The sequence below is a fragment of the Engystomops pustulosus genome, chromosome 10, assembly GCF_040894005.1.
Source record: "Engystomops pustulosus chromosome 10, aEngPut4.maternal, whole genome shotgun sequence".
Classification (NCBI taxonomy): Eukaryota; Metazoa; Chordata; class Amphibia; order Anura; family Leptodactylidae; genus Engystomops; species Engystomops pustulosus.
The window spans coordinates 12,724,139-12,746,048 of record NC_092420.1 but is presented as its reverse complement, the minus strand read 5'-3'; the positions used below and the strand labels follow the sequence as shown (position 1 = coordinate 12,746,048).

The window sequence follows — 21,910 nt, the reverse complement described above, 5'->3', positions numbered from 1 at the left end:
CTCTACCTGGCTCTGCCCTGTAGTTTATACATAGACTTTGCTGTCTGACCTGTAACTGATAAAGTGGTGACATCTAGTGGCCAAAATTGAGAATGCCAGCAAATCTCCACCACTATCCACCAGTCTAATCCGCACAATTTTTCTCCCTAATATCTAGTCCTTGTGCATTCCTGTAGTTTGTTATTTTGTGTCTCCGGTGGGATGGTCCATGTTTGGAGGTTATCTCCTATTCAAAGTCTATTGTAGCCATCCACTGGGACACCCAATGATTATGAGACTGCAGCTCCTTTCAATATATATTATTATGTATAACTATCTCTAGCCATTCCGCACGATTAGAGGGAGAAGTTCAGGGAATCAGACCCCAATTATTAGCAAGAAACCGCCCCAGTGTCTAACTGGCCCACCAGGGCACATGTCCAGGCACTTACCCAATACTGAACCCGAGAAGTCCAACAGACAACTCTCTTTGATAACTACTAGGGTCTTCTCCCTAGTGGTTGATGGGCAGTGGACATCCAGGATAATCTTATCTGCTGGGCATGACGTGAATCTCCCCCAATGGAAGGGGCCTAATAATTGCGGAAGACACCAGGGGGCATCTTTTCCTGAATGGGGCAGCAAGAGGGCAGGGCCACAAGGAAGCATTATACCATGTTACATATAACACCTTCACTACAGCGTAGAAGAAAGTGAAGAAAAGCCGGCTCACCCAACCTTCGGATCATCAGGGTTGTACACTTTCGGTGGTAATCTTCTGGTGCACGGAGAGACTAATCTATAGCCGTATAGCACATGCAGGAAAAAGAAGTGGTAGACCGGCACAGCATGAAGACCGTCACGTGGGTACGATGCAAAAAATCTTCTTTATTGGTTAAAACGTCACATAACACGGGAAACAAGCAGGTTAACGCGTTTCGACGGATACCGTCTTACTCATAACCTATCTAGCATGTCAAGCCAGCCGCCTTTTATATAAAACAGCTGAGTGGTAGAAAAGAGGGAACTCCCTCTATACCTGACGTCACTAAGTCCGGGTCGCGCCTCCGAATCACATGACCCTAAACTCCTCCCCCTTAGTCACATGATCGGGAGCGCGGCTCGGAACCGTGCGGTGGCAGTGAGTAAACAAACCATTAAAACACTTATAGTATATAAAAATGACACTTATACAAGTACCTAATACTATTTTTGTATACAACTATAGTATTGAATAGGCACAAAAGTGAAAATGTACTATTGGGAACAAAACTAAAATTAGACTAGTATTGTAGCACCGTAATGTGTCTCTACCATGAACATATACTACATGGCACATCATGTACACAATGCCTGTTATGGTGCTGATACTTGGTGAAAAAAAGAAAGGGAGATATAAGATGAAAAGACAGTCAGTGATATGTATCTTATTACGCAAATAGAGTGTCATATGGACTAAAGAATAGTATAATGTATAGTATATGATGTATGAAGGGTATGTCATAAAGTATCTTAGTACGTAAGTATGACATCCTGTCTTTTATTCATGCCTTGTGGAGTTCTAGTTTCCATTACAAAAATCCAATAACTCTCTCTGTTTATTAGTTTCCTCTTCATATTACCCCCTCTTATTGGATATGAAACCTTCTCAAAACCAGTCCATGAAAAATGACACGTAGATTTGTTGTGTGTTTCTCTAAAGTGTCTAGAAGCCGCTGATATACCCACTATCCTGACTTTGAGAGGACCTGTGGTATGACCTATATATTGAATATTACAACTTGTGCATTTGATAGAATAAATGGCATTGCATGTATTGCAGTTAAGGCATGATTGAATAGGATAACTTCTGTTAGTGGTGCTAGATGTTATATTTGTGTCTACCGTAACAAATCTACATGCCTTACATTGTGTGTGACCACATTTATAGCATCCTTTAGTGTTGAGCCATGTCCCACCAGAGTTCTGGCTTTTGAACAGGCTAGGTGAGAGAGCATTACCCAGAGTGGGAGCCCTCTTGGCTACACATTTAATGCCACTATCCAATATTGTGTATAGACTTGGATCCTGCAGTAAGATCGGAATAAATTTTTGGACTATTTTTGTGATTTCTTTGTATTGTCTACTATAGGCTGTAGAAAAAATAATAGGGGTCTTGGGTTTTTTGTGTTTTTATGATTTCGCCTTCTCTCCCATCACTACCCTTGTGTCCTTTATGTATTATATCTTTCTTATCTACTAGTAGATCCTGTTGGGATATATTCGAAATCTTATTCTCAGCATTCTCAATATTGCCTTTTTGATAGCCTCTCTGATGAAGTCTAGCCTTAAGACTGTTTTTTTCTTTTTCAAAGTCATCATTATCAGAACAGTTTCTTCTTAAACGTATCAGTTCCCCATATGGTATGTTCTGTATTACATGGGGGGGATGACAGGAGGAAGCTAACAGGGTGGTGTTTCTCGCCATCTCCTTCCTATAGGGTAAACTTCTAACCCTGTTGCCTTCTCCTATTAGTGTTACGTCTAAAAATGGGACAGAATTTCCTCCAAACATAGACGTAAATTTTAAATTCATGGGATTGTCATTAAGGTAACTTACAAAGTTGACAAAGGATGTCTCTGACCCTTCCCATACCCACACCAGGTCGTCTATGTACCGACCAAACCATACTATAGACGCCTGATGTGGGTTGGAAGATGAAAAAATATATGCCTCTTCCCATTGTGACATATATATGTTTGCAAGGGAGGGGGAGAATTTGGCCCCCATGGGGGCCCCCTCCACTTGCAAATAATATCTGCCATCGAAATAAAAGAAATTGTTTTGTAGTAGAAAACCAGTGGCAAGAACTATGTACTCTTTCAGTGTTGTACTGTACTGTAACTGTCTAAATGCCTAAGTAGAAACAGCAAACCTAATTCGTGTGGTATAGATGAGTACAAGGTGGTAACGTCACATGACGCCCAGTTGCATTCCTTATGCCATTTAAAATCTTTCATGATCTGTAATAGATGTTTTGTATCACGTAAGAAAGATGGGGTGACTCTAGTGATGGGCTGAAGGAAGTGATCTAGCCATTCGCCTAGTCTTTCACCCACCCCCCCAATCCCAGCCACAATAGGTCTTAAAGGTGGCGGGAAAACATTTTTATGAACTTTGGGGAGTGAATGAAAGACTGGCGTAATGGGGTCCCTCACATAGAGGTAGTCTTTCTCTTTCTGTGTGATAACACCCAGTGTTAAACCCTCCTCCAAAATCTTGGATAAGCGTTTTTGTACTGAACTGGTTGGGTTAGACTCTAGGGTACGATAGGTGGTCCTGTCTTTCAAAATGTCCTCATTGAGGAGTTTGTAGAGGGCGGCATCCATAACTACTATGGCCCCCCCTTTGTCTGCCGACCTGATGGTCAAATCTGAATCCTCTTTGAGTTGTTGTAGGGCCTCTCTCTCACCTTTGGTTAAATTTTGATGTATGTGGTGTGGACCTTTCTCTTTAACCCTCTTGTGCAGTGCTACAAGTTCTTTCTCCACTATGTCTTGGAAATTATCCAGGACGGGAACTCGTGAGTTAATGGGATAGAAGTCAGTGTTGGAAATGTGATATTCCCTGTTAACAGAATTATTAACTTCACATTGTTCACACTTAAGAGACCTTAGTGTTAGTACATTAATAATAATAATAATAATAATCTTTATTTATATAGCGCCATCAAATTCCGTAGCGCTTTACAAATCATTGCCCTGTTCTTGAAAATCGCTGATATTTACATCAGATCTCATCAGGTCTACTATATAATCATTGTATTTATTTTCAACAAAAACTGAATTCTCCGTTAACCCATCTATATTTGCATATGGCACGGTTAAATCACTAAAATGTCTCTTGACAGTAATGTTACGTGCTAATTTGTTAATGTCCAATAGAGTATTAAATAAATTAAAGTCCACTGAGGGAGAGAACTTGGGACCTTTGGCCAATACTCTTAATTGGTTATCAGAAAGGATCCTACTGGACAAGTTTATGACAGACTCTGTTATTTGTCCTTCTTGGCCCAAGTTTTCACACCCATGTTTCCTGTGTTTGCCATGTTATACCATGTTGGCCCACTAATGACTATATAGAGTTGGTGTTAGGGGCCCCAGACATACATGAAGACTAATTTTCAGTCTTGATTACTGATAGGCGTCGTACAACCCTGGATGGTCCAGATGGATGTAGTAGTGGATGGGTGGTGGATGGCCACCAGGTCCCTACAAGGCTGCCACATCAGCAAGGAGGTGGCAGAGTTGTATTTTGGTCCAGAATCATAGGGATCTGGTAGGCCCCTTTAAGGGTCATGTGGCTGTGAAAATAGAGTAAATAGAGTTTCTGAGTGACCACTTTCTTCTATGGTACAAAAAGAAGAATTGTGTCTTACAGGGCAAAATCATCTCATGCAGGACAATGCACAGACCCATGTAGGAAAATGCAGCATCTCATGCAGGACAATGCACCATCTCATACAGGACAATGCACCATCTCATGCAGGACATTGCACCATCTCATGCAGGACAATGCACCATCTTATGCAGGACAATGCTACATCTCATGCAGGACAATGCTACATCTTATGCAGGACAATGCACCATCTCATGCAGGACAATGCTCCATCTCATGCAGGACAATGCACCATCTCATGCAGGACAATGCACCATCTCATGCAGGACAATGCTCCATCTCATGCAGGACAATGCACCATCTCATGCAGGACAATGCTCCATCTCATGCAGGACTATGCTCCATCTCATGCAGGACAATGCACCATCTCATGCAGGACAATGCACCATCTCATGCAGGACAATGCACCATCTCACGCAGGACTATGCTCCATCTCATGCAGGACAATGCTCCATCTCATGCAGGACAATGCACCATCTCATGCAGGACAATGCACCATCTCATGCAGGACAATGCCCCATGTCATGCAGGAAATTGCACCATCTCATGCAGGACAATGCACCATCTCATGCAGGACATTGCTCCATCTCATGCAGGACTATACTCCATCTCATGCAGGACAATGCACCATCTCATGCAGGACATTGCTCCATCTCATGCAGGACTATACTCCATCTCATGCAGGACTATGCTCCATCTCATGCAGGACAATTCTCCATCTCATGCAGAACAATGCACCATCTCATGCAGGACAATGCACCATCTCATGCAGGACAATGCTCCATCTCATGCAGGACAATGCACCATCTCATGCAGGACAATGCTCCATCTCATGCAGGACAATGCACCATCTCATGCAGGACAATGCACCATCTCATGCAGGACAATGCTCCATCTCATGCAGGACAATGCACCATCTCATGCAGGACAATGCACCATCTCATGCAGGACATTGCTCCATCTCATGCAGGACGATGCTCCATCTCATGCTGCAAAGATACCTTGGTGTCATTGGCTGCTCTGGACACAAAAGGAGAGAATCTCATAGTGTGGCCAAAATCTTCCCCCGTCGTCAAACCTAGAGAACCTTTGGAGAATCTTCATGCAACAGATATATGAGGGGGAGGAGGCCGTTCACATGAAAACAGCAGCAGGGAGGCGATTCTGACATCATGCAAAGAAATTCAAGCAGAAATTCTCCAAAAACAAGTTCAATGGATGCAAGAATTGTGCAGGTGATATCACAGAAGGTCCTATGTTATCATTTAACTCGCCTGTTTGGGTGTTTTGGAGTGCAACTTTTGATGTCAGTGAATGTGACCTCCTAATGCTGCAAATTCTACAAATGACCATTTTCAGTTCTTTACAACCTATAAAATGTTTGAAAACTGTGCTGGAAATAATTTTGATTTTTGTTTTTTTTTTAAAGAATATCCTGGAAGGTTTTTTCAGTGAAATTCGATTTATTCTCGAACGGGTGAGAAAAAATCAGAGAAAAATATAATTTGCATGATCATCTGGAACGTGGTGTAATACGGTGTGGGGGGGTCTGCGGAGACTTCTTGTAGGAGTCTTATCTCTAGTCACACAGTATCTTGTCTCAGCCACTGTCACTATAGATAACTAGTTATATCACACAGACACGACATGTCATCACAATGTCACGTTTCTGGCCGGATCAGGCAGGTTTTTCACATGTTTCAGTCTAGGAGATGGATGACTAAGAATCTAACCATGTCATATTGATGAAGATGATGATGACAACCTGGGGAGGGCCAAAAAAATTGGTCACACACAATGGCTTGTGACGCAGTTGTCAGGCCCACACCCTCATAGTGATCAGAATAGTAACTGCACCCAAGCATCGGGACCATACTCCTCTAACTCCATCTAGACACATAGAAAGTCTGGTTGCTCAGTGGTGTATTTAGATCCAGAAACCAATGGTACAGGTCAGAGGGCCTTTTCTCAGTGCCCTAAACATAATCTATTAACCACAGCTACAAAGTTAGGAGGACCCGGCACGACCATGTTTTACACATACAGCCCATTGATGTCAATGAACACTGTGTAATACCTTATTTCTCCAGTGGAGGCGCTGCAGGTAAATTCAACACTTGTTACAAGGGTCAACCACAGATTATAGCTGATCATTAGATTAGGACACTTAGTGATCATGGGAATTATTCAATCCAATTGTTCCATTTTGCTCCATTGTAAGGATTCTTATAGGTTCAAATCCTAAAAGGTGCTGACAGATGGAGCATTACACTATTACCTATTGTCCAGGGACACAAGGGCCAACACCCATCCACCCACCACCAGTACCCGGACATTATAGGTATCTTAGCAATGAAATGTGACACGTTCTGAAACCAGAGAGCGCTCAATAACATAACCGCACCTTTTGTGTAAAAACAAAGAATTTCGAGTGATTGCACAAAGGGGACATAGAGCCGCCCAGCAGGTGACCGGAGGGATCGCACCAAGACATAACAGGTACATGGTGATGGCTCTTTCATAGATCCGGAACGACATAGACAAGTGAAACTATTAGTTTTATTTGGCGGAGACCAGCGATGACTTCCAATAGTAGTAAGTAACTAGATCAAATGAAGAATTACAAAGTGTTCCTGGATATCAATTGCTGCTCCAAATATTACAGAGTAATAGGCTGAATTCATGCACAGGGGCGTATATGCGGCCAAACATACGTCCCCCATATACAAGAATGGCCGCATGGAGCAGTACGTGGCAGCAAACATGTGGCACCGTACTGCTCCATACATGGGGAAAAGATGGGACGTGTCCACTCTTTCCCCCGCGTTACGGCGCCATCGCTATGGAGAGGGGTCATCACTCCTCTCCATCGCGGCGAACGTATGCCTGCCGCGCTATGGCCCGGCGGCCACACCTTCATGTGAATGCAGCCTAAGGGGAATTGCTCAGATTAGATGTGGATGCAGTATTACAGTAGTTATATTCCTGTACATAGGGGCAGTATTATAGTAATTATATTCTTGTACATAGGGAGCAGTATTATAGTAGTTATATTCTTGTACATAGGGGGCAGTATTATAGTAGTTATATTCTTGTACATAGGGGGCAGTATTATAGCAGTTATATTCTTGTACATAGGGGGCAGTATTATAGTAGTTATATTCCTGTACATAGGGGGCAGTATTATAGTAGTTATATTCTTGTACATAGGAGCAGTATTATAGTAGTTATATTCTTGTACATAGGGGGCAGTATTATAGTAGTTATATTCTTGTACATAGGGAGCAGTATTATAGTAGTTATATTCCTGTACATAGGGGGCAGTATTATAGTAGTTATATTCCTGTACATAGGGGCAGTATTATAGTAATTATATTCTTGTACATAGGGGGCGGTATTATAGTAGTTATATTCCTGTACATAGGGGGCAGTATTATAGTAGTTATATTCCTGTACATAGGGGGCAGTATTATAGTAGTTATATTCTTGTACATAGGGGACAGTATTATAGTAGTTATATTCTTATACATAGGGGGCAGTATTATAGTACTTATATTCTTGTACATAGGGGGCAGTATTATAGTAGTTATATTCTTGTACATAGGGGGCAGTATTATAGTAGTTATATTCTTGTACATAGGGAGTAGTATTATAGTAGTTATATTCTTGTACATAGGGGGCAGTATTATAGTAGTTATATTCTTGTACATAGGGGGCAGTATTATAGTAGTTATAGTCTTGTACATAGGGGCAGTATTATAGTAGTTATATTCTTGTACATAGGGAGTAGTATTATAGTAGTTATATTCTTGTACATAGGGGGCAGTATTATAGTAGTTATATTCTTGTACATAGGGGGCAGTATTATAGTAGTTATAGTCTTGTACATAGGGGACAGTATTATAGTAGTTATATTCTTATACATAGGGGGCAGTATTATAGTACTTATATTCTTGTACATAGGGGGCAGTATTATAGTAGTTATATTCTTGTACATAGGGGGCAGTATTATAGTAGTTATATTCTTGTACATAGGGGACAGTATTATAGTAGTTATATTCTTGTACATAGGGGGCAGTATTATAGTAGTTATATTCTTGTACATAGGGGGCAGTATTATAGTAGTTATAGTCTTGTACATAGGGGACAGTATTATAGTAGTTATATTCTTGTACATAGGGGGCAGTATTATAGTAGTTATATTCCTGTACATAGGGGGCAGTATTCTTGTAGTTATATTCCTGTACATAGGGGGCAGTATTATAGTAGTTATATTCTTGTGCACAGGGGGCAGTATTATAGTAGTTATATTCTTGTACATAGGGGGCAGTGTTATAGTAGTTATATTCTTGTACATAGGGGCAGTATTATAGTAGTTATATTCTTGTACATAGGGGGCAGTATTATAGTAGTTATATTCTTGTACATAGGGGCAGTATTATAGTAGTTATATTCTTGTACATAGGGGCAGTATTATAGTAGTTATATTCTTGTACATAGGAGGCAGTATTATAGTACTTATATTCTTGTACATAGGGGGCAGTATTATAGTAGTTATATTCTTGTACATAGGGGGCAGTATTATAGTAGTTATATTCTTGTACATAGGGGACAGTATTATAGCAGTTATATTCTTGTACATAGGGGGCAGTATTATAGTAGTTATATTCTTGTACATAGGGGGCAGTATTATAGTAGTTATAGTCTTGTACATAGGGGACAGTATTATAGTAGTTATATTCTTGTACATAGGGGGCAGTATTATAGTAGTTATATTCCTGTACATAGGGGGCAGTATTCTTGTAGTTATATTCCTGTACATAGGGGGCAGTATTATAGTAGTTATATTCTTGTGCATAGGGGGCAGTATTATAGTAGTTATATTCTTGTACATAGGGGGCAGTGTTATAGTAGTTATATTCTTGTACATAGGGGCAGTATTATAGTAGTTATATTCTTGTACATAGGGGGCAGTATTATAGTAGTTATATTCTTGTACATAGGGGCAGTATTATAGTAGTTATATTCTTGTACATAGGGGGCAGTATGATAGTAGTTATATTCCTGTACATAGGGGGCAGTATTATAGTAGTTATATTCTTGTACATAGGGGGCAGTATGATAGTAGTTATATTCTTGTACATAGGGGGCAGTATTATAGTAGTTATATTCTTGTACATAGGGGGCAGTATGATAGTAGTTATATTCTTGTACATAGGGGGCAGTATTATAGTAGTTATATTCCTGTACATAGGGGGCAGTATTATAGTAGTTATATTCTTGTACATAGGGGCAGTATTATAGTAGTTATATTCCTGTACATAGGGGGCAGTATTATAGTAGTTATATTCCTGTACATAGGGGGCAGTATTATAGTAGTTATATTCCTGTACATAGGGGGCAGTATTATAGTAGTTATATTCTTGTACATAGGGGGCAGTATTATAGTAGTTATATTCCTGTACATAGGGGGCAGTATTATAGTAGTTATATTCCTGTACATAGGGGGCAGTATTATAGTAGTTATATTCTTGTACATAGGGGGCAGTATTATAGTAGTTATATTCCTGTACATAGGGGGCAGTATTATAGTAGTTATATTCCTGTACATAGGGGGCAGTATTATAGTAGTTATATTCCTGTACATAGGGGGCAGTATTATAGTAGTTATATTCCTGTACATAGGAGGCAGTATTATAGTAGTTATATTCCTGTACATAGGGGGCAGTATTATAGTAGTTATATTCTTGTACATAGGGGGCAGTATTATAGTAGTTATATTCCTGTACATAGGGGGCAGTATTATAGTAGTTATATTCTTGTACATAGGGGGCAGTATTATAGTAGTTATATTCTTGTACATAGGGGGCAGTATTATAGTAGTTATAGTCTTGTACATAGGGGACAGTATTATAGTAGTTATATTCTTGTACATAGGGGGCAGTATTATAGTAGTTATATTCCTGTACATAGGGGGCAGTATTCTTGTAGTTATATTCCTGTACATAGGGGGCAGTATTATAGTAGTTATATTCTTGTGCACAGGGGGCAGTATTATAGTAGTTATATTCTTGTACATAGGGGGCAGTGTTATAGTAGTTATATTCTTGTACATAGGGGCAGTATTATAGTAGTTATATTCTTGTACATAGGGGGCAGTATTATAGTAGTTATATTCTTGTACATAGGGGCAGTATTATAGTAGTTATATTCTTGTACATAGGGGCAGTATTATAGTAGTTATATTCTTGTACATAGGAGGCAGTATTATAGTACTTATATTCTTGTACATAGGGGGCAGTATTATAGTAGTTATATTCTTGTACATAGGGGACAGTATTATAGCAGTTATATTCTTGTACATAGGGGGCAGTATTATAGTAGTTATATTCTTGTACATAGGGGGCAGTATTATAGTAGTTATAGTCTTGTACATAGGGGACAGTATTATAGTAGTTATATTCTTGTACATAGGGGGCAGTATTATAGTAGTTATATTCCTGTACATAGGGGGCAGTATTCTTGTAGTTATATTCCTGTACATAGGGGGCAGTATTATAGTAGTTATATTCTTGTGCATAGGGGGCAGTATTATAGTAGTTATATTCTTGTACATAGGGGGCAGTGTTATAGTAGTTATATTCTTGTACATAGGGGCAGTATTATAGTAGTTATATTCTTGTACATAGGGGGCAGTATTATAGTAGTTATATTCTTGTACATAGGGGCAGTATTATAGTAGTTATATTCTTGTACATAGGGGGCAGTATGATAGTAGTTATATTCCTGTACATAGGGGGCAGTATTATAGTAGTTATATTCTTGTACATAGGGGGCAGTATGATAGTAGTTATATTCTTGTACATAGGGGGCAGTATTATAGTAGTTATATTCTTGTACATAGGGGGCAGTATGATAGTAGTTATATTCTTGTACATAGGGGGCAGTATTATAGTAGTTATATTCCTGTACATAGGGGGCAGTATTATAGTAGTTATATTCTTGTACATAGGGGCAGTATTATAGTAGTTATATTCCTGTACATAGGGGGCAGTATTATAGTAGTTATATTCCTGTACATAGGGGGCAGTATTATAGTAGTTATATTCCTGTACATAGGGGGCAGTATTATAGTAGTTATATTCTTGTACATAGGGGGCAGTATTATAGTAGTTATATTCCTGTACATAGGGGGCAGTATTATAGTAGTTATATTCCTGTACATAGGGGGCAGTATTATAGTAGTTATATTCTTGTACATAGGGGGCAGTATTATAGTAGTTATATTCCTGTACATAGGGGGCAGTATTATAGTAGTTATATTCCTGTACATAGGGGGCAGTATTATAGTAGTTATATTCCTGTACATAGGGGGCAGTATTATAGTAGTTATATTCCTGTACATAGGAGGCAGTATTATAGTAGTTATATTCCTGTACATAGGGGGCAGTATTATAGTAGTTATATTCTTGTACATAGGGGGCAGTATTATAGTAGTTATATTCCTGTACATAGGGGGCAGTATTATAGTAGTTATATTCTTGTACATAGGGGGCAGTATTATAGTAGTTATATTCTTGTACATAGGGGGCAGTATTATAGTAGTTATATTCTTGTACATAGGGGGCAGTATTATAGTAGTTATATTCCTGTACATAGGGGGCAGTATTATAGTAGTTATATTCTTGTACATAGGGGGCAGTATTATAGTAGTTATATTCTTGTACTTAGGATCAGTATTATAGTAGCAGCTTTCTCACAATTAGAGGACGGTACAATATTTAAAATCTTAGTTTGTCAGAGCAATGGCAAATGTGTTTAAATGTGATAGCCACTTTCCCAGAACAGAAATGAAAGCTAAGCTTAGAATTTCACAATAGGATGTTTACAGGACATCCCCTTTAAAATGGGGGCTGAGCTGCTCTGATCTTTATCTGGTGTAAAAATACTCCCAGATGCAATTAGAGGTCTCACTTTGGAATTCCATTGATGTAGTGTATTGTGAGATTTGGGATGGGGCGGTATATATGTACTGGGGGTATAGACCTACTGTCAGAAACTGGTTCTTCCTGTTTGCTGAATATAAAGTGAGATGTGACTGGTGAGAGCCCCTATAGGTCGCTCTGTCTGTCTAAAGGAGCCTTCAAGACTCAACAGTAAGTCCTGACAATGGTTTCTAATATAGAACAGACGGATTTACATAGATATCAATCCTTTATTTTAATTTTCTGCTTATATTCCATTTATAATCCACCAAAAACTGATGTGTGTGTCTATAAATGATGATGTAGTAGGTAAATATTAACTACAATTATCTGTAATTATCTGCGGATTACCCTAGGTCAGTGATGGCGAACCTTTTAGAGACCGAGTGCCCAAACTACAACCGAAATCCACTTATTTACCCTGAAGTGCCAACATGAAATTTTGAGCAGTAACTTATTTCTACCTGCTACCTTGTATTGGCGGTCTGAGGCCACTAGTTAAAAGAAGGAGGGCAATTTCAGATTATCATTGTAGCTTAATCAGGGTCTCTCTGTAAAGGAACTATGGTCGGGTCCAGCACGATGACCTCCAAATAATGCAGTTCTGTCAAAACCTTCTCACTTTTCCCACAGTTCCAAACAACCACGAAGTGTTGGATAGCACTGAGAGCAGTATCCCTTAATTTGCCTGGGACTGCAGGAAGATTCAGTGTTTGGTGAACTCTGTCCTGGGATGATGGCCTGAGTGCCCATAGAAAGAGCTCTGAGTGCCACCTCTGGCACCCGTGCCATAGGTTCGCCACCACTGCCCTAGGTTTATCACATTAGATTAATGTCGGATGAATTTATTGGTTTCTTTGGGGCTGGACCACTCAATTATCCAATAGAACCTCTACTTAAAGGGATAGTCTACGCAGGGCTCCCATTAATTAATAGCTGTGCAACCAGGACTTTAGAATATTGTGTATGACTATATGTCCTCTGATACTGAGGCTGTATCCGGAGTAGGGGAGGTCATTGTTTATGCGCACCCCCTGCTGTATCAGTATCTATGTTATGATGACCCCATAAGGTCCCTTTTGGATTATCAGCTTTTGTAGTTCTGCTTACTATATACAGGCGGTCCCCTACTTAAGAACACTCGACTTACATACGACCCCTAGTTACAAACGGACCTCTGGATATTGTTAATTTATTGTACTTTAGTCCTAGGCTACAATAATCAGCTGTAACAGTTATCACAGGCGTCTGTAATGAAGCTTTATTGTTACTATTAATTCTTATGACAATCCAACATTTTTAAAATCTAATTGTCACAGAGACCAAAAAAGTTCTGGCTGGGATTACAATGATAAAATATACAGTTCCGACTTACATACAAATTCAACTTAAGAACAAACCTACAGACCCTATCTTGTATGTAACCCGGGGACTGCCTGTACTCTGTATATATCATATACTGTACCCTCACTTTACTTTTGCATTTACTGTGCCTTAAAGGGGTCTCCACTTTTATAAAGAGTTTTACAACTTTGCTGTCAGTGAATGAAAGCAGACAATAGCCCTAAACATACCTGGCCGTTCTCTTAGAGGAGAAATGGATACAATTATGTATGTAATCTTGAGAGTCCAGACTGATACATTGTAGCATGTAGCCACCAGGGACTTGTGCAGCCACTGCTGTATTCAAAGGGGTGTTGCAGGACTAAAATATGGATAGTTTATACTTAAGATAAGTTATCAATAATAATAATAATAATTCATATATATATATATATATAAAATATAGCGCATACAGATTACACAGAGTTTGCCAAATCGGTTCCTGTCCACAATTTTGCTCACAATCTAATCAACCTACCAGTTTGGTTTTTTTGGAGTGTGGGAGGAAACCAGAGGACCCGGGGGAAACCCACTAAAACACGGAGAGAACATACAAATTCTTTGCAGATGTTGGTCCTGGGACTTGAACCCAGGTCCCCAGTGCTTCAAGGCTATAATGCTAACCACTGAGCCACTGTGCTGCCCTCAATATCCGATCAGTGAGGGTCCAGCACAATCACAGGAGGTCCTGCTGCAGGACCCCTGACCAATCATATGTGGGATCAGAAGGACAAGTGTACAATTTCCCTGCAGCACCCCCATAGGACAAATATAGAATTACACAGTTCTCAGTAAATGGGTTGTCTGTATAATACTCACTGGGTCCTCCAGCGGAAAAGACACTTTTTCTTTTATGGTACATCCACTCGGGGCATGAAATAATTTTTGGGAAATTTTTGTGGATTTTCAGACCATTTCACCATGTATTGCAAATGGTTACAGTAGCAGATATTGAATTTAGATCCAAAAGTAATGACATTGATTACTCAGGAACAATGAGAACCAGAGTACAGGCAGTCCCCGGGTTACATACAAGATAGGTTCCATAGCTTTGTTCTTAAGTTGAATTTGTATGTAAGTCAAAACTGTATATTTTATCATTGTAGATCCAGGCAAAAAATTTTTTTTGCCCCAGTGACCATTGGAGTTTCAAAATTTTTTGCTGTATTGGGACCAAGGATTATCAATAAAGCTTCATTACAGACACCTTACAGCTGATCATTGCAGTCTAGGATTATAGTAACATCCAGAGAGGTCACCAGAGGTCACAGTGGGCAGAGGGGTCGGTCTTTAACTAGGGGTCGTCTGTAAGTCGCATGTCCTTAAGTAGGGGACTGCCTGTATCTGTAATATGTGAACAAGCCATGTTTGCTTTGTAGTCTGTACACCTGTAGGACATGGCTATGGCTGCTTGCACTTCTTCAGACGTCTCGTCACTTCACCTCCGCACAATAGTCCTGTTGCTTCAGGTTATCGAATCAACAAAAATTCTTAAAATTCCATGATCTGAAACTACATGTTTGGCAGAAAAGTTAAAGAAAACAGAAACCAAAACATAAAGGAAAAATAATAGATTTTAAGAATCTGCACCTTATGTATGAAATCCGTAAAGCCTAATAATTACCGTAATTACCTAAAGCTCATTAACATTCGATACCTGAAAATCAGATGGGATAACATTTATGTGGTCTTATATTCTCAGTCATAAAGATAATGTAGGTATAAACATGGCCCCCTTACGTATGGAGTGTAGGTGTGAGTACAGCTTACAGGAGGTCTCTCCAAAAATTTCAGCAGACTATAAATTCCTCATTTACCCGATAAGATGTACAATGATCTGATATTTACCCCCTACCCACAATATTCTTTTATGCCACAACCCCTTTAATGCTCAGTTATTTAATGCCCCATCCTTTAAGTAACTAAAGAGTCCCTAGCTGTCAATCTTAAAATTTTACTGCACAGCGCCAATCCCTCCTTTGTGGTTGAGCCTGGTACTGCAGCTGAGCTTTGTACAAGTTCATGACTCATTAGTGCAATACCAGACACAACCACACAAGGCGCTGTAATACATTATCATTGTCTCTTCTATCTGATGATCAGTGACATACGTGTCCCGTACAAGGCTGGGTTCTTCTTTAAGCTCACGCTCAGCCATATCTTGCACATAAGGAAGTGGAGGACGCGTCAGCTGAGAGTGTGGTTTCCCTCACCGTTTCACATACATAGAAAAAAAATGTCTTGCTTTTGTTTTTTTCCGAGCAGACGGGGCAGGAGGATGAAGATCGCCTCATTCAACGCCCGCAGGTTCGGGATAAAGAAGTGCACCGATAGCAAAGTGTTCCCAATCATCACAGAGGTGGGTGCAGACTGTCCGTGGCAGTGGAAGTGACATCTACTCTGAGAATGGAGGCCTGACATAGGACGGGGGTGGGATGGGCAGCGTGACACTCACAGGCAGGAGAGGCAGGGCCCCATAGCAGACTTCTCCATGGGGCCCCTCTTCCCCCTCAGAAAATACACACATTTGTTTACTCACACATTTATACACTCTTACATACATACACACATCTATACACACATTTATACACTGATATATACATTTATACACTTATATGGTACTGTCCTAATATCTGCTGACCACATGGGGGAAGTAAACTGCAGGAAGTAGATATGAGAGATCCCTAGTCCTGCCTTCCCCCTACTGATGGGAAGTCCGGCTCTTCTTAGTGAGCTGGCTCATTAGACTCCGCTCACTAAGAAGAGCCGGCTCCTCTGGCTCCTGAACGGCTCCCTATTAAATATACAGGCGGTCCCCTACTTAAGGACACCCAACTTACAGACGACCCATAGTTAAAGACGGACCCCTCTGCCCACTGTGACCTCCGGTGATGCTCTCTGAATGCTTTACATTGGTCCCAGACTGCAATAATCAGCTGTAAGGTGTCTGTAATGAAGCTTTATTGATAATCCTTACTCCCATTACAGCAAAAAATTTTTAAACTCCAATTGTCACTGGGGCAAAAAAATGTTTTGTCTGGATCTACAATATAAATATATACAGTTTCCACTTACATACAAATTCAACTTAAGTACGACCCTATCTTGTATGTAACCCGGGCACTGCCTGCATAATGGGGAGCCGCAGATTGTATCGGGTTAAAGGGGGCGTGATAAGCTGGTTAGGGGTGTGGTTAATGACACATCACTACTCCCCCCGGCCCCTTCCTGACATTTCTTATGGGAGCTGCCAGCTCAGCTGTGTGCTGTGGCAGTGTTATATACATATTACGTATGCATTACGTAGACATGAATACTGCAGACCTTTATGGTCATCTTATAGGCAAGGAACACTTCATTGGGGCTTGCGCAAAGAGGACCCCTATACATATATAATGGTATATGTGCACTAAGTAATCTCAGGTTTTTAAAAATGTGTATAAAAGTCAGTGTTTTGGGCATTTCCAGCATAGAGGGGGCTATAAATATTGGGAGGTATGTACTAGTGATGTGCCTGTAAAGGGGATCTACCACCCGGATGAAAGACTGTATGCAAATGATCCTGAGGGGCTCCAGGCTACATTAACACCTATGGATCCTGGAGCCCCTTTGGCTCATTTGAATACAGTTCATGAGAAAACATATGATTATTGAATTTTTATGTAGTTTCTGAATGACTAGCAGTTCACCTATTCCTTCCTCTTTCAGATTGTGTCGCGCTATGACATCACTATTCTTCTGGAAGTCTTTGACGCAAAGGAGAAAGCGGCCAAAAAGCTTGTGGAGCAGTTAAATAAGTGAGTGGCGCTATAATATTTATAATAGGAATAGGAAGATGTGTATAATAGCCAATTATCCTAACGAACAGTCAGTCCCACACCTTTTGCGGGACATAAAGATATATAAAATATCTGAGCGTTCTGCCAGAATTTTGGGGTCTGGTTATAAACATATGCACCCAAAATCATGGGTCGTTTTCCCTGATCAAAACAGATTATCTCCTTTTTCTGGTTGTGACTGTTATCTCAGTAGAGATTCTGAAATGAATAGGCCCGAAGCCTGACCACAACAGATCCATAGGCCTTGTTGCCCCTAACAACCAATCACAGTGCAGCTTTCAAGTTACCAGAACACTTTTATAAATGAAAGCTGAGTTCTCATTGGTTGATATGTGAAATAAAGCCAATGTATATGTTTTGTCTACTTCCACTGTCCCTGTGATGCCAACTGGTCCCTCGTAAATAATAAATGGTGTGATGTCCTCCAACATGGCCTCTAGTGCATATGTGAGCATAGCCTGACCTGGTACCTGCCCATAGATATCGCACAAGGCCCAGGGAGTCTGAACGCAGCTTTAGATGTGACTGGAGAAGAAAATATCTTGTAACTAAATCTTACTGTTCTGTTTCCTAGCACATGCGAGAATGGCGCATCTTATAAATATATAATAAGCAAACCCCTGGGAAGGAGTGACTACAAGGAACAATATCTCTTTATCTACAGGTAAAATTTTGACAGCAAATCAAGATTTTCAATTTGTAAAGGTTGTGTTTCCAGAAAGAGCGCCACACTTGTCTATAGGTTGTGTCTGGTACTGCAGCCAAAATCTAGTGACCTATAGACAAGCTGCAGTGATCCGATCAATGACCAATCCGACTGCAATCATCTGTTTTACTATTAGGGATCAGTAAATCTATAAAATCCCTACATTTTGTGCTAAGGATGAGACCCTCCAGCCACACTCTTCAGTCGGGTGTCCCATATAATGTGTATTTCATTCCAGGGAGGACATGGTGTCTGTGAAAGACCAGTACCAGTATGAGGACAAGCAGAAAGGAGACGAGGATGCCTTCGCCAGAGAACCTTTTATTGTCAGATTTGAATCCAAAAAGACAGGTACCAAAAAGAGGGACAGAGTTTTTCAAAAACACCACAAAGTCTGAACTAGTTTCGGCAGACATGACAGTAATATCTGGTGGATTATCAGATGTTCCAGACTCGGACACATACGGTATTACTGCATCTGTGTATATGGCGCACATAGCCAGCTGAGGGGAGTAGTTGTGTGTCTCATACAGGGGCTCACATTGATTAGTCTGGATCGGGGGGGTCAATTAATTTCCCATGGAGCCTTATGAGAAATTGGAATGGTATTAGAGGGCCAGACTAATATACTTAAGCCTTTGTAGGGCTAATTCTTTCGAGCTTTTATAAATTTTAATTCCCCCAATATGTAAATTTCCTGAAGAGGCTACTGGGGAGTGGAGTAGCCAGAGCTGAGGCTACACGGCAAGCGACTCCACGCCCCAGTAGCCTCTTGCGCTTCGCCGACCAATGCATCTTCAGCGCGGAGCTGTGCGCACTTGTCTGTGAGGCCGCAGTCACACGTACCGCTAGGCGTCCGTCATAACGCGACGCTAGCGCACAGGGGGAGGTCCTCGGCCCAAATTCACATGCGTTTCCAGGGAAGCACATGCGTGTTCGGGCCAAGGTGCATTTACACAATAACAGACACCGGGCACGGATTGCCGATTGCGTGCGTTTCTATGCAAACGCATATGTGATCGTCCGCGGGCCACCCCAGTGCGTTTTTATTCCCTTACAAAACGTAATCAATTATGTGGCACCACCCTAATCCTTCCAGTGCCAGATGGGAGGTCCTAGACTTGAGTAGGCAGCCTGACTCCACCCAACTGGCAGGAGAGTCCTGAAAAATAGAGGACATTTATTGACATTCCCTTAAGTCCATTATCCCAAGTGATCAGATCCTCACGGTATTACATTCCTGTGGATTTTTGGGAAATCCTCTTAAATTTTACAACAGGAACTCATATATCCAGATGTCTTCTGTGTCCAGCATTGTGGAATTCTACTCATTATTACAGATCTGTGTAAGAAACAAGTGCTGGATTATCAAATCCAAGTAATTTCCCTCTTAGCGCTTGTAGCTGAGTAGATCTCATCCATGAAAGCTCCATGACTTCGCTCCTTTCTTAACTTGGGTGATGCCACACATAGCGTTTTTGGTTGCATGCTTAAAAACGGACCAAAAATGCACACGAGACATCACCCTTACAAAACATCAAGACTGAAAAAGTAAGTGTTTCTTCCATGGACTGTTCATAGAGTGTAGTAGGAGCTTTTATTTGTTTGTGTCTAGTTACATTACTGTTAACATTAGCAAAATGTAAATGTGATGTTAACACACATTGTAAACACATGCAGCAATTTTGCGTTTACATTGCTGTTTGTAAATACAAATGTTAACAGTAATGTAATTAGGCAAATCACCTCTCCTCAGCTGTTGTAATGTGCTTCAAAACGCAAACCAAACGCAACGTGTGACCGCGCCCTAACAAATATCCCTTTAACCTTCCAGCTGTTAAGGATTTTGTCCTGATCCCGGTGCACACTACTCCCAAAGACTCCTGCAAGGAGATTGATGAGCTGTATGATGTTTACCTCGTGGTTAAGGAAAAGTGGGGGACTCAGGTAATCAATAACTACTAATATTTTATACACAGAGCAACCCTTAAAGGGAACCTGTCACCAGCTTTTACCCCATTACACTACTAGCCCCCTCAGGCAGGGGATGAAATGTACTTTATAACATTCCCTCTTTTAAGTGAAATCTCACCCGTTTACCTATATCAAATCTCCTTCAAAGTCATGTGATAATGAGCAGAGAGGAGTCAGGCTGAGAGGCTAAAGGGGTAGTGTCATTTTAGATGCCTATTTGTTGGATTTTATAACAGCTAGAACAATGGTATACGATAAGAAGATAATTTTTGCCTTTGAGCTGCCTGTATCCCTGGTCCTGTCGAAACACAAGCCTGGTGCGATAGCTGCCATTGAACCCGACAGGTCAGGCTGAGAGGCAGGAGGGGTGGAATCATTTCAGATGCCCATATATTGGGCTTTATAGTATTGCCCCTATCATATCAAGCCTGTAGTTATGTGAGCTACAGAAACAGAGATACAGGCAATTAAGAAATTGGATTTTTATCAGCAGCTTGCAATCCCAATTATGACTTTCCCTGCCCATATCTCCAGTTCTGTAGCGCACAAACTAGATGTGGTTTTACAGATAAGATTCTGTTCTGATCATGGTTCTAGCTGCTATAGAGCCCAAGATATTGGCATCTAAAATTACGGTCCACTGCAGCCTCTAAACTTGACTCATCTCAGGCAAAAATGACTCTTCTCTGACCATTTCCAAATGACCTTGTACCTGACAGGACTGGTAATTTAATGGGGTAAAATCTGGCGACAGGTTGCCTTTAAATGGGATTTCCATTTTCCTGTAAAGTGAGTGATATATTAGCAAATGATAAGTCAGACAAGTCGCTGAGATTTGCTAATGATAATTTCCTTGCAGAGATATCACCAGATAAGGCAGACATATCATAAAAGTTAAAAAAAAAAATAATGATTTTCTCTCTATATAGAACATCATGCTTCTCGGAGATTTCAATGCAGACGGGTCGTATGTTTCAGCCAAAAAGATGAAAACTATAAGACTGAGGACGGATAAATGTTTCCACTGGCTGATCTCCGATGACAAGGACACCACAGCCACCAACACCACGGACTGCTCCTATGACCGGTACATGCACTTATACAATACAACCTGAAGGATCTGTACGCACTCGATTCATACTAGTAATGGGTCGGTCCCCGAATAAGCAGGCTCTTGTTTGTGAACGACCCGAGACGGCTCCAATCAGTAAACCGATGGCTCACCACGCCCCCTTTAACCCGATAAAATTGGGTTAAAAGTGGTGTGATGTGGGGTGACTTACAGGCCTGCTGCTCCCTATTCCATATTTAATAGGGAGCCGTTCAGGAGCCATAAGACCCGGCTCTTCTTAGTGAGCAGAGCCTAATGAGCCAGCTTGCTAAGAAGAGCCGGACTTCCCATTAGGCCTCTTGCACACTAGCGTTGCGTTTCACGTCAGGGTGCAATGCGTGAAAAACTGACGTTTTTGGCTGCGTTTTTGTTCCATTTTTCCTTGGAGTAATTAGCGTTTTTGCGTTTTTCACGCGCGTGTTGTTAGCGTTTTTGGCGCATTTTTCACGCGCGAGTCAATGGGAGACTCGAGCATTTTTCAAAGGGACCATGGAT

At 40.8% G+C, this 21,910-nt stretch overlaps 1 protein-coding gene and 1 long non-coding RNA gene across 5 annotated transcripts in view; one reads left to right on the top strand and one right to left on the bottom strand.

The window, feature by feature from the left end:
* Window positions 1-21,910, bottom strand: part of LOC140104586 (uncharacterized) — a 344,594-nt gene that overhangs the window by 315,407 nt on the left and 7,277 nt on the right. The window lies entirely within an intron of this gene.
* LOC140104585 (deoxyribonuclease gamma-like) overlaps window positions 1-21,910 on the top strand; it is a 28,022-nt gene that overhangs the window by 3,141 nt on the left and 2,971 nt on the right. Inside the window, exons 1-7 of one of the 3 annotated variants that reach the window (XM_072128183.1) lie at window positions 12,528-12,573; window positions 16,051-16,144; window positions 17,494-17,582; window positions 18,199-18,288; window positions 18,569-18,681; window positions 20,165-20,277; window positions 21,234-21,391. In XM_072128183.1, coding sequence (XP_071984284.1) covers window positions 16,064-16,144; window positions 17,494-17,582; window positions 18,199-18,288; window positions 18,569-18,681; window positions 20,165-20,277; window positions 21,234-21,391 — 644 coding nt within the window. In that variant the 5' untranslated portion in view covers window positions 12,528-12,573; window positions 16,051-16,063. Of the gene's footprint in view, window positions 1-12,527; window positions 12,574-15,908; window positions 16,145-17,493; window positions 17,583-18,198; window positions 18,289-18,568; window positions 18,682-20,164; window positions 20,278-21,233; window positions 21,392-21,910 lie in introns of those variants that run through there. The other 2 variants (XM_072128182.1, XM_072128181.1) reach the window with 2 other exon arrangements.